Below are 13,414 nucleotides of genomic sequence, written 5' to 3'. Positions count from 1 at the left end.
GGTAATTAGAGAAACAAATTAAAGACAAAACACATTTATTATCCGTGTTTGTGCAGTCTGTGTTCCTGTCTGTATAGACATTAAATGAATAAATAAATACATTTAGTCTTTACCTGTGCTGATGGTGTGAACACTGATCTGCATGTTGGTGCTGGTGCCGTACAGGTAGTAGTGAAACATGAGGTCCAGACATCCCGAGGACGGGGTTACTAAAGGACTTCTGATCTGACTCTGGTCTCCAGGGATAGCGTCAAAAGAATCCATCAACATATAGGCGCCCACTGAATATATATTTGAAAATAAATGACATTTGGATAAGAACCCAAATACAATAAAATAAAGATGTTATGTCGTCCATTGGCTGTCTATACTACAATAATGTACATATATTCTACTATTTATTTCTCAGAGTTGCCACATATGGTCATGTGTTTCCAGCTTTACTTGGAAACACATGACCTGACATGTATGGAGGGTATTGTGGTATTAATTAAAATTAATAATCCAAATAGAAAATCAAAATTAAAAAGATTGTTATGTACTACACAACTACACTACTAGCAATAATCAGACCATAACTAAACTTATGCTAGTTTGGAAATACCACGTGGCAATGAAAAAGGTGAAATTTAAAATGCAAAAGCTCAGATAAAAATGTTCACTCTGAAAACTTAAATTCTAAAGATGAAATTGAAAAGGGGAAGAAAGGAGAAACATCAAATACGAAAATGGCAACACTTGAATAAAAGCCTAAATAGAAAAATGTGGCATTTCATGTTTTAACTTAACTTAAAATATTTACAGAACTAATGATGATTGAATCGTTCAGGCAGACTGCGAAAACAGTCAACTGCAATTCCATAGAGACTTTTGAAAAGAAGAATCACTTACACCCAGGCTTGGAGAAGTCATCCTCGGGTCCAGTGCCTTCAGTGTCTGTCGGCCCAAGCCACTGACTGAAACCAAACGCATCTGGATTTTCTGTTATAGTTGTCCATCCACACAAATCATCCAAGGTGTCAAAATCACAGCCATAAACGCAAGCTGAGGAGAAACATTTAGACAGTCAGTGGTACATAAGTGTGTGTGTGTGTGTGTGTGTGTGTGTGTGTGTGTGTGTGTGTGTGTGTGTGTGTGTTGTGTGTGTGTGTGTGTGTGTGTGTGTATGTTTGAGAGTGTGTGTGTGTGTGTGTGTGTGTGTGTGTGTGTGTGTGTGTGTGTGTGTGTGTGTGTGTGTGTAGACATGCTCAGCTATACTCACAAGGACATGCTCCTTCAGTGATGACAATGTTGTCAAGAGCTGAGTCACATGAAGCAGACATTCCTCTCTGAGCCTCAAATACAATCTATAAACAGAGAAAACATCATCATGCAATTCATAGTATGAAAAACCCCCACCTTACCTTACTGTAAAGTCTGGATATGAGTTATAGATTAATTTTAGCTTTGCAGTCTGATTAAACTGAAGATTAATTTAAATGTAAGTTAGCTCGACTTTCTGCTTTTTTGCCCTGAGACAGTAGCTAGGTTTCCATCCAGTGCTGTCATATGAATATTTGGACATGGGTCATCAAGATAAACCTAAGGTGCTGCAAATCTTTTAAATCAATCCGATTCCTAGATTAATCCTGGTTGCCATATTGCTAAATCATGTGTCTCCACATGTTTGATTGTCAAAACAACACAAAGCAGTGACCTGCTGACACTCACAGTGACGCTCTGACTGCTGGGTTTGGGCACGGTGATGGAACCCTCTAGCCAGGATGGACTCTGGATACCAGTCTTCTTCCAAACCTCTTCATCACTGCCAGATCTCCTGGCCAGAACCCTCAACACATTGTAACTGTCAGAGCCGTACATGTAGTATTGGAACTTGACACAGATCTCAGAGGCCGATGATGTGAGGACAGGACTGAGCAGGCGAGCTTTCTGTCCATTTGCCACATTGTCACACTCATGGTAGATATAGTATCCCTCTGCAGACACATTGAGACAGAGGGAAGATATGTTTTTAATTTATCATTAATGAGAATTCAATGTTTACAATCTCAGAACTCTAAATTACAGATGAGGTTAATTTCCATGAATTTTAATGAAATGTTTCAATGAAACCGTGTGTTCAGGACTGACTTCCATCAGGGTAGTCTCCACTGGGGCCTGTACCAGGTGTCGGGGTTGGGCCTTTGTGTCGGGTCCAGTCACTGTTATCTGTGGAGTCCTGACTGAACCTGCAGAATGGCTCACTGTCCTGGTTAAAGTTACAGGAGGTCAGCACTGCTGCTAGAGAAACAATCACAACACAGGCAGATATGTTAGTTCAAGAATAACAAAGTAATACAATGTTTTATCATTTACCACCATTGTGATAAATAATTATAGTTACCAGCAAGATTTTGCTTGGTTTGTGTGAGAAATTACTCAACTTACTTAAGAATTTCAAAATTTCAAGAATTAACTCTTTAACAGTGAAGTCTGAATAAATACTAAATAATCATAATAAATGTGATAAATGGCTCAATTTACTAACTGATAAAATGTCATTATTAGGTTAATGTGATGATCAGTTTAGAAATGAGTGTTTGTTTTTTAATTTGTTCTTTTTTTTATTTATTTGACGGTCATTTGTAGATTCTTTTAAGGGAACATTTACTCAAATTCAAAATATAGACAATCCATTTTTTACCCAAAAAAATAGGAACATATGGTACACACTTTAATACATAGCTTTTAGGTTCATTTTAACCTACATTCATTAAAAGCTTGAAATTCAGGAATGATGCATTCTGCTCATTCAATATTTACCACAAAAAACAGTAAATAAGATGCACCTTTGATACAACATTTTTTCTTTCAAAAGTGTGATGCACCGGTGCATCTTATATGCCAATGAAATGCAGACAGAGGTTAGATCTGGATATGGTTACAGGTCTATAAAATACCGCCCACACTAAAAGTGATAAATATAACAATAACTATAACTATAAAGATAACGATGTGAGTATCCACACTTATGAACTAGAACATCCTGTAAACTGCACACCAGTTGTGTCACCAGCTAAAGAAGATAGATCTGCTATTGGGCTGTACAGAGAAATAAAAAAGACCCAGAACGGTTCACAGGCGGGTGCTGATTCAGTGTGTTGTTCAGAAGTATTTCAGACACTAATTGCTGTGATGTTTCAGTATTTACAGACCAAACTCATGTTGAATGTTGAAGAGGATTACATAAGATAGTGAAGATAAGAGGTGTTAGACAGATAAAGTTCACAACCATCTCAAGGACAGTGCGGTGGATGCAGCAGATCACATGTGCTACTGCTGTGAGCTCTGTGTGAGCAAGCCATAGTTATACTTCTATTCAAAGTTACATTAGTTTGCTGTTTATTTTATTGTGTTAAAGTTTGCTGAAGAGTATCAACTTACCACCATCTCTGTGTGTTCTGGGGAGGCTGGGGAAGACATAGGAACAGATTCAGGTTAAAGTGTATTTCCATTAAAGTAAAGTACAGAAGCCTAAAAGGTCAAGCGAGAATATCACCAAGGATGAGAAGGCTTGAAATTATGTGAGCTTATCCTTTAAGTCACAATAAAGTCACAGATGAATACTGCAGACACACTTCTGAATGAGTAAATGGTAAATGGTAAATGGCCTGTACTTATATAGGGCCTTTCTAGTCTTTTCAACCACTCAAAGCGCTTTACAATACATTTCATTCACCCCATTCACACACATTCATACACTGATGGCAGGAGCTACCACGCAGGGTGCCAACCTGCACATCAGGGGAAGCTAATCATTCATACACATTCATACACCGTTGGCACAGCAACGGGAGCAATTTGGGGTTAAGTGTCTTGCCCAAGGATACATCGACATGTGGACTGGATGAGCTGGGAATTGAACCGCCAATCTTCCAATTGGTGGACGACCACTCTACCTCCTGAACCACAGCCAGTAATGTGATTGTGCTGTCTTAATTTAGTTATGGACTGACCAAATAAAATAAATCATTAACCCTTTTGATAACTAATGATAGATTATTAGTATTTTATTTCACTTATTCAAGAATACTGTTATGTTCATTTTAAATTTCCCCCTACCCTACCCTGGTTGTACAGAACATTTTCTACTTCTCAAATTGTGTGTAAACTGACTTCTGATTTTTGTAGTATTACTATGACAAAGTACCTGTTTATTTTTTATATATAATGTTGACACATAATAGATTAAATTATTATAAAAACTTCATTTTTTTTAATTATGAAAATTTTAATAAATGTTTTCAAACAAGATTGTATTGTCATGATGGATTTGAGAACGGTTGAGGAGTGACTCACCTGAGGTGTGAATGTTTTCCAGCTCTGCAGCCACACATCCATAAGAGCAGAATTAGAAACTTAAGTGAATCCATGATTAACAGTTATTAACAAGAAGGCAGACACAGACAGAATAGAATGCCTTATATACAGGGTTGGGACAGGTTAGAGGGGCGTTGTGTGGAAACCAAGGTGGATGTCTTGGGTGGTGGGTGGGTGGCGTGGATACTGAGTTGTTGCATTACTCAGTGTTACAAAACGTGTAAATGAATAACTGTGAGCGATAGGGACAGGGTGTGTTCTTTTTGGGTGTGAATTTATAGGTGTGTATATGCATGTGTGTGTACGTGTACTTTCTGACCTCTCAGCAGTTCACAGGGTGGGTGGGGATGCCCATCAAACACTATATTATGCATAAAAACGTGTACTGCAAGTCATTATTGCGCTTATTGTGTAATAAAACAGTATACTTTGATCATATCAGCACACCTTTTCAGCAAATACTGTACAAAAAGGCTTGGCTCTCATTGGGTTATCTGAGACATTTTAAATACTTACCTCTGTTCACATATTTATTCTCGAGCAAAAGCAATACCATGCTATGACTACACATACAGTAACTCAGGCCTTTTATTAGCGTTCATGCTGCCAGCTTATCCCTCACCCCCAACTAATGGACAGTGCCTACACTGCCAGCTGGACCTCGGACCAAAACACATCACAACATAAAGAAATAGAACATATTGCAACATTATTTTCCCTGTTGTAATGTTTGTTGTGTTGATGTCACCATGTTCCCAGATCTCTCCTTTGGTAACTACAATGTTATTGTAACTGATACAACTGACGGAATTATTCTTTTAACCCTTACATACTGTTCATATTCTGACTCATAATTAGTCTCAGCATCAATTCACATTCATAAATTCCCCATCAGTCATTAATACATGTTTGATTAATCCTTCTGTTTGATTACTCTTATGGAAAAAATACATTCACAATCACTATTTTATGGTCCAGGGTTAGGGTTAGGGTAGGGTTTGAACTAATTTCAATGCTGAATTTTGAATTTATTTAATAAGTACAGGTTTAATTTATACATTTGTATATATAGAAATGTGTATCAGCTGCACACAAATAAAAAAAGATGCATTTTATATACTGTTAGCCAGACATTAGGAAAGGTCTGGCTAATAGAAATGTGTATATGGTGTTTTTACAGCTCTTAAATGTAAAAATGGGTCAGATTTGGCCCTGAACAGTATGTAAGGGTCATATTGTTTTACTGTTTAAGGCCTACTTATTAGCTTTTTAGAGTCACATATCAGGTCTTCCTCAGTGCATGCAGTTTGTTCAGTTGTCTCATGTTTTGTTTTGTTTCCTACACGAATGGAATGATTTGAACATTTAACTAGAGTCTCTCCTGTAAAATATGGGACTAAAATGTAGACCTCTGTTTGTTAGTATTACCACACCTCTTTTTGTTCTGAAATGTAAGAGGAGGAGAACACTTTCTTAGCCAACATTCTACTAAATGTATCATGCAAATACAGTCTCACATCCAAGCTGGTTTAGCTGGCAAAGAAACTTATGTTTCTTTACAGAGCTATCCCTATCCCGTTTGTAGTGTACATTTATGTTACATTTATGTAATGTTGGGTTTCAATGAGCTCAAGGTGGAGGCGGGAGGAGGTGGGTTTAGATGGGGGATGTCTACTGACATGCATAAAGCTGCTTTAACTGTACTGATCCAATGGTGTCACCCACAATTATCACAAAAACCAGTGAGATGAGAACATTACAAATAATATTTAGCTCATCATTCATACAAACAAACAAACAAATAAAATAAAATTATGAGAGGTTGTATCCAGGCAGAAGGTTATACCTGAGCTGTTAGCATTTATATAACAAATAAAGCAATTACATTGTTATATTTACAATTTCTTTTGTAAACAGGCCTGAGCCAAGTCAAACTGAAGGACTTAAACTGACTCTTGAACAAAGGCAGCTCTGCATCTATGGGTGCATTCATGCACACATGGACCTGGGCCTCTGAATGTCAAGCTCTGATTTTCAAACTGCAGTTCATCTACAAGCAGTATCATCATAACTAGATACATGACTCATAATCAAACGTGGATGTTATCTATAGGAATCTAGTAAAGTAGCTTCATGTGGTACATGAACTCAACACACCACAGCAAGTGTAATGCCATAAACAGAGAGTAGCCTGCAGCAGACTTTTCAAACCAAATGATATAAAGCTAGTTTTTTAAATACATATATATGTACCTTTGATCAAATAATTAATTATATATATATATATATATACTGTATGTGTGTGTGTGTGTGTGTTTTGTTTAATTAAACTTTATTTAACAAAATATACAAAGTCAGAATCGACTAATACATGAAACAATGACAGAGCTGAATATCTACAATACATGTTCATACATGTACAAATATAAATATATAATAGAATATATCTAACATATATGCACATAAACATAACTAAATAAATAAATAAATAGACAAAGGATGAAAATAAAATAGAGAAAAATGTATTCTATATGCATTACAATAAATGATACAAGAACTTATAGTACAGAAAAGGGGTAAGTTCTAGTTTCAAGGGAGTTCTACAAATATATTTTTTATAATGTTCTATAAAACTGTTACTTCTACAGAAAAAAGAAATGAAATGAAATCAAAATGAAATTTTATTTTTTCTGTTGTCTTAGTAACATATTATATATTTAAGAGTAAAAGTATTAGTGATATTGGTTTTGCATTTTCAGCATCACCAGTGTCCAGCATGTCACAGTGTTCAACTTAGACACAAATGTTTTCAAAATGTGTTTCCACGGCAACTAACTAGACCGAAGTTTCCATGTGCACTTTGACCTCTGGTTCACTCCTTAAGCAGTGACGCTCACACTGCTGCTCTTTATCTGGGAAGTGGAGACAATCTGATCATTTCAAATACTGTAACAGGGCATTATTACAGTTTCCTGAAGGAATCTTTTTGTGGCAGCCTAAATTTGCCCGAAAAGTCACAAAAATGTGCAACCATGCCAAACCCGTCACCCTTTAACGACACCAAGTTATCACATTTATATAGTTTAATTTATACGCCTATATGTCTTAATAGTAGGGGTTCCTTTTAAGAAACCTGGTCTAAACACAACAATCCCCCATAACTACCATCATATATCCAAAGGGGTAGCTAAGCAACTGTTAGAAATACTGGAAGAAAACAATTTATATGACAAATTCCAATCTGGTTTTAGAAAGAACCACAGCGCAGAAACAGCCCAACTCAGTGTTACCAATAACATCTAGATGAGTGAGGATTCTGGACAATTCGCCATTCTCATTTTACTGGACTTAAGTGCGGCTTTTGGTACAGTGGATCTTACAGTTTCACTCAACAGACTCAGGAACTGTGTTGGCATAGGTGGAACTGTCCATAATTGATTTTCTTCATACTTAAAAGACAGACCTTTAGGTCACTGTTTGAACTTCAACTCCTCAACAGCCCTCATGTCATATGGTGTCCTGCAGGGCTCAGTCCTTGGTCCTATATTGTTCAATTTATATCTGTTGACCCTTGGCTACATTATCCAACAATACACACTTGTGTCATACCACTTTTAATGCAGATGACTCCCAGCTATATATGTCTTTCAGGCCTAAAAATGAAAAACAACCTGGATTCTCTTCAATGCTGCCTTGTTGCCATTTAGGACTGGATGGCCTCCAACTTCCTGCAACTTAACACAGATGGGAATGGAGTCCTGATTATTGTTCCTGATCGCATTTCCAGTAGTATCACCACCCATCTAACAACTAACTGATGATACACTCTTCCAAACATTTGCGAGTAATTTGTGAGTAACACCTCAACTTCAACAAACACATTAAAAATCGCATTCAATCCTGTCAAACCCATGCCCCTCAAAAAGATTATTGAACAACGTATTTACATCTTCGTTTTCTCCCATCTGGGCTCCCTATCCGTTACAGAACTCAATTAAAAAATGTTACTTCTAACTTTTATATCCCTAAATGGTCTGGCTCTGCTTTACATTTCAGAAATCACATTACTCTTACACCAAGATCCCTCAGATCTAAAAATCAAATGTTGTTAAACATTCCAAGGTCCAGGCTTAAAACAAAAGGAGACCATGCTCTTACTGTTGTAGCCCCAATGCTGTAGAACCAACTCCCCCTCAGTATCACATCAGCTTAGTCAGTGCCTCATTTTAAAAGGCTTTTAAAGACCCACTTGTACAGACAGGCATTTCTGTAATACTTTATAATTGCTGCTTTTTGTTGTTTTATTTATTGTTTAAAATTTCATCGATTTATGCTAGTTTATTATTTTTATTGGTTTTATTTGTGCATCCTTGACAGAGATGGCAAACCATTTGTACTTAATGTACCAAGAGGAAGACACTTTTCTTTTATCTCCTTATGTGGTGATATTGGTATGGTAGGACTGTATTACCCTACAATCCCTTTGGTTTTTACTATTGACCTCAGAAGTAAGAATTGGATGGACACACACTCTCACACACACACACACACACACACACACACACACACACACACACACACACACGCAAACACACACACACACACACACACACACACACACACACACACACACACACACACACACACACACACACACACACACACACATCCTCCTGTTGTCCATGGGTCAATTTTGACCCAGGAGGACAAAATGGCATGGTCAACAGGAAGGCAACAGGACATATATATACATATACATATACATATACACACACACACACATATATATATATATATATATACAAATACACTGTATCATTTTATTATGTTACAGGCTCATATTGAACCTACCCTCTAGCCTCTGACTGAGCCATTTACTTATCTTCAACCCCTCCCTACAAATTAACCTGTGTTCATTAGTTGTTGCAGGGATTACATAACCAAGCATCATCAGCTATCTTGTCATAATCAGTAGTAGTCATGAGATTGTCCAGCAGCTGTGCTATAATAACTGATGATTTTGCTTCTAAAAAATCTAGAAAGCAAAAGTTTTGAAGATGGTGGTGATAATGTTAATAATGCAGCTAAGTTCCTTAAATTGAAATTGAGTTTTTTTTAATGTGTAAAAAGTAGAATTTGCAGATTCAATGGGTATTCATGAGTGCTTAAAATTGGTTTGGGGCCGGGAGTTGGAAAACAAGATTTTGCATAGGGCCCCGAAATAGCTAGAAACGGCACTGCTGTACTGTATTCAGAGTTGGCAGAGTCTGATATAATATTCTGTGAGGAAACAAAGTCAAGTTTACCAAAGCACCACAAAGTTTGTTGCAAAGCGACCCTCAACAAAATATTGCTCTTTAAGCTGCAGCTATAATGCCCTGGTGGTCACTTTCTCCTACACACTGATTACAGTACAAAGCACAATATAACTAATAAGTTATAACAGTGGTGCCCAGGGCCGGCCCAAGGCATAAGCGAACTAAGCAGCTGCTTAGGGCCCCGTGACCACTAGGGGGCCCCCAAGAGCAATTAACTTAAAAAAGAAAAAAGTAATTAATTGTTTTTTTCCCATGTGTGAGTGATGATGATTCATATATTATCAAATGTACGTTCTTGTACAAAAAAACAACTAAACTAAAACAAATATTATGTTAACAGAGATGCAGTAGGCAACTACTTCCTACTGCCTCTCTGCTCGAAATGTAAGAGCTCCGCTAGTAACGTGTGCAGTGCGCACTGAGCATCCATGAGCTAGGAGCAGGTGAATAATGTCGCAAAAAGGATCTACCCTTCAGGGCCAGAAAAAAAGAAAGAGAAAACGGACGAAAAACGACAAGATAAAGTATGTCTTGGTAATGTAACATTTGGTGTCAAGGAGAGTTTGAAAAGTTTCCTCAAATTAGGAAAGTCCATAACTACGTTAGCCTATAATAGCAAATTAGCTAGCTGACGTTTTTGTGTTTGTGTAATACTTTGAATAAGTTGATTCTCAGTTTTATTCTCGGTCGCTTTTTGGCATCAAAACAACGTTTTTGATAACAAAGTTTGATAGCAAATGTTTAATAACTAACGTTAATTACAAACGCGGTGACGTTTGCTAGCAATATGGTTTTGCATTAATGAATTAACTTAGTTAACTTATAGTTTGAGGTATGTTTGCAATTGTTGTGCTGCAGAGCACAGTAATTTATGTGAGTAAATAAACATATTCCTTTTACATCAACTCCCTATTATGGTCGTACGTTATATGAAACTTCCCCAGCAGCACTGTTAAAGTATTCTGGAGGGGCACTGACTCGGCCAAGTAGTCCGTGAGCCAGGGCCTCAAAATATGGAAACCGTTACCGAAAAAGTGGCAGAGGCTACCATACCTTTTCTGAAAGCCTGGAATCTCAGCTTTTCAATGATGTATGATGGCCATCTGACAAGAGTAGCTGTTTTGAGTTATCACACATAATGTAAACTAAGGTTGAGAAAATAATGCGTATTAATCAAGCAGAACACTGACATCTACATTGGACAAATTGGAAAATTTTATTTTGTTATGTTTGGTATCATTTTAAAGGGGAGACTCTGGGCTTTCATTTAAATCATTTTGTGAACATTTGGATAAGTACAGCCAACCCTGGAGCTCTTCAAACTTTTAATCACACACATGTTCCTGCCATTTCCGCCTAAGTCATCTTTTGTCTTTTAATCCTGTGGCACCAGGGAGCATCAGAGAAACAAAATCCAAACACTGAAATACTGGCATGACCCTAATGATTCAGAAAATTTATCATTTACCCATATTATCTGATTTGGAGGGGGTGATTTTCAGTGTTATATCAGACATGGCGTTTGAGAAAATAATGCGTATAAATTAAGCAGAACACTGACATAGCTGAAAATCTAAAAAACAGTATAACAAATAACAAATGAGACATGGATTCCTATGTTTTAAGGTAAACCCAATTATGACATTGCCATTACTGTAAAAGGTCAAGGTCGTGACTTTTAGGCATGGTCAATGACATTTTAGGACATTTTCGCACAGATTGCATCATTCAAGGCCACAACACTAATCAAACTCCTCGCCGGAATCCTCATCAGAGGAATAGGATTGTTTCTCATCAGCAAAGTCATCCTTCTGGTTTTTGCACTGTCTTGCATGGCATAGGTTAGTGCAGGCCAAGTTGTTGGCAATACACTGACATGATGGAGTGACAGAGTCCCTCTTGCATGAGCAAGACAGAAACTCAAGTACTGCTTGTGGACCAATGGAGATATTGAACCAGTCTATGGAGAGCTGCAAGTCACCATCTTGGTCCACTCTAGACCACCCATGCTCAACTGGTAAAAGGAACTTCAGGGTTGCTCTCGAGGCATCTTCTCCAGATAGCACATTGATAGTTAGCTCTGAGACAGTGCTTCCTGAGAGAATCTGAGCATGGAGGTAACTGCCAGGATTCTACGCCTTTCTTTGCACAAAAAAGTGCATACCTCATTTCATTGATGTTGGTGATTCTGGACTTGGAGCTGTACATTTGACATGTGAACTCGTGAAAGGCTGCATACAACTCAGGTGTCATTGTCCAGTCTGCCCCAACCTTCTGAAAGGTCTCCCAGAAATTTTCATTCTTCTGAAGAAGTTTTAGGGCTGACACTTTACCACAACCTGCAAATATACTTACAGTGTCGCAGCCTGTGTATGCGTGTAAAACAGGCAAAGCCTGACACAACTGTGAACCCAGACCACGAGCGAGTTGTGAGATGTTTACGTAACTGGTGCGATTCTTTGTCCCTGTCTTCAGGAACAGGTCACATGTGAGTGCGTCACTGGTAGCCAGGCTTATCTCGAAGACATCAGTGTCATCAGACACAAGGAGGACAGATTTGTGACGAGTCCTTGAAGCATGGCAAGCATGGAGTAGCATACGGGTGTCAGCCTCTTCCTGAGTGGACGACAGGTCTGCTACCTTGTGCACTCCCTGTTGGGTCAGCTTGTAACACTGATCTTTGGATGTAGTGTACAGAACCTTTTCACAGAGTCTTGTTCTAGACTGTTCTTTGCCCCACTCTTTGAGCAAGAAGGTAGCAAGATTTGTTTTGTTGTTGTTGCTTTGTAGGAACTTCTTCCATTGCTGAACTCTGTACCCTGCAGTGATCTGTCTGACCTCTGTGCCTGAGTCTGCACCTCTGGCCACTCTCTCCATGTGTTTGATAGAAGCCTCATTATATACATCAAAAACAATGTCAACACGGGTGCTGTGACTTGCTTCAGCTAGCACAGTGGACAAGACATAGTCTGCAATATCAGCAAATGTCTTGCCATCATCGTTCAGCTTCTGAACAAGTGCCATGCCATCTATTACGCAGGTGGAATTTAATGGCAATGATTCAGCAACACATGGGAACTTGAGCAGTTGCTTGGCAAGTGAGGATTTGCAAGTCTTCCTCACATTGCCATCTGGTGAAGCAAGAGCACACGGAAGTGGTCCAAGGGGATGAGATAACACCTCCTTCAGGTTGAGCTGTCTACTCTGTGCAATCAGTACCATGTGGGCAAATATTCGATTATCAGCTTTGAGGATAACTTCTTTATTCCCAGTTTTGCACGTCTTTGCCTTTCCCTGCATTGAGGAGAACGTTTTCAGTTTCTTCTTGGAGAGTGGTACATGGAACTGCTTTGCAGGAGGATTACTCTCAACACGCTCAGCAGAGAAGGTTCTGTAGGCATTCTCGCCAATGGCGTGTGCATTCAGAAGGTCTTCAGCAACATCTGCTGGTGCTGTACTTCCAGTAGACAGAGAAACAAGGGACTCACCACCTGCAAATGGATTTATCCAACTAGAATCCAACAGATCCACAGTGCTTTTACTTATTTAATTTAATTTATCCTTTTTTTAACCAGGCGAAGTCCCATTGAGATATTAAAATCTCTTTTACAAAGGAGCCCTGGGGCAAAAAATAGACAAGTTACACAGAAACATTGATAACAAGACTGATAAGAACAAAAATAACATGGAAGAAAGACATGATGACAAGACAGGCCAACAGAAAAACAGCAACACAA

The 13,414-nt window shown here is 38.2% G+C and overlaps 1 protein-coding gene across 1 annotated transcript in view; it reads right to left on the bottom strand.

Annotated features, from left to right (window-relative positions):
- zanl (zonadhesin, like) overlaps positions 1-12,701 on the bottom strand; it is a 55,519-nt gene extending 42,818 nt beyond the window's left edge. The window contains exons 1-7 of the mRNA XM_062444527.1: positions 11,842-12,701; positions 3,424-3,449; positions 2,131-2,280; positions 1,711-1,976; positions 1,262-1,346; positions 892-1,044; positions 114-281 (exon numbers count right to left, since the gene is read on the bottom strand). Of these exons, the coding sequence (XP_062300511.1) occupies positions 114-281; positions 892-1,044; positions 1,262-1,346; positions 1,711-1,976; positions 2,131-2,280; positions 3,424-3,449; positions 11,842-12,701 (1,708 nt within the window). The remainder of the gene's footprint in view (positions 1-113; positions 282-891; positions 1,045-1,261; positions 1,347-1,710; positions 1,977-2,130; positions 2,281-3,423; positions 3,450-11,841) is intronic.
- Between the last annotated feature and the right edge of the window lie 713 nt (positions 12,702-13,414).

This window comes from Scomber scombrus, chromosome 23, assembly GCF_963691925.1.
Source record: "Scomber scombrus chromosome 23, fScoSco1.1, whole genome shotgun sequence".
Lineage (NCBI taxonomy): Eukaryota > Metazoa > Chordata > Actinopteri > Scombriformes > Scombridae > Scomber > Scomber scombrus.
The sequence above is the reverse complement of the archived record's forward strand: the minus strand, read 5'-3'. Positions and strand labels throughout refer to the sequence as shown.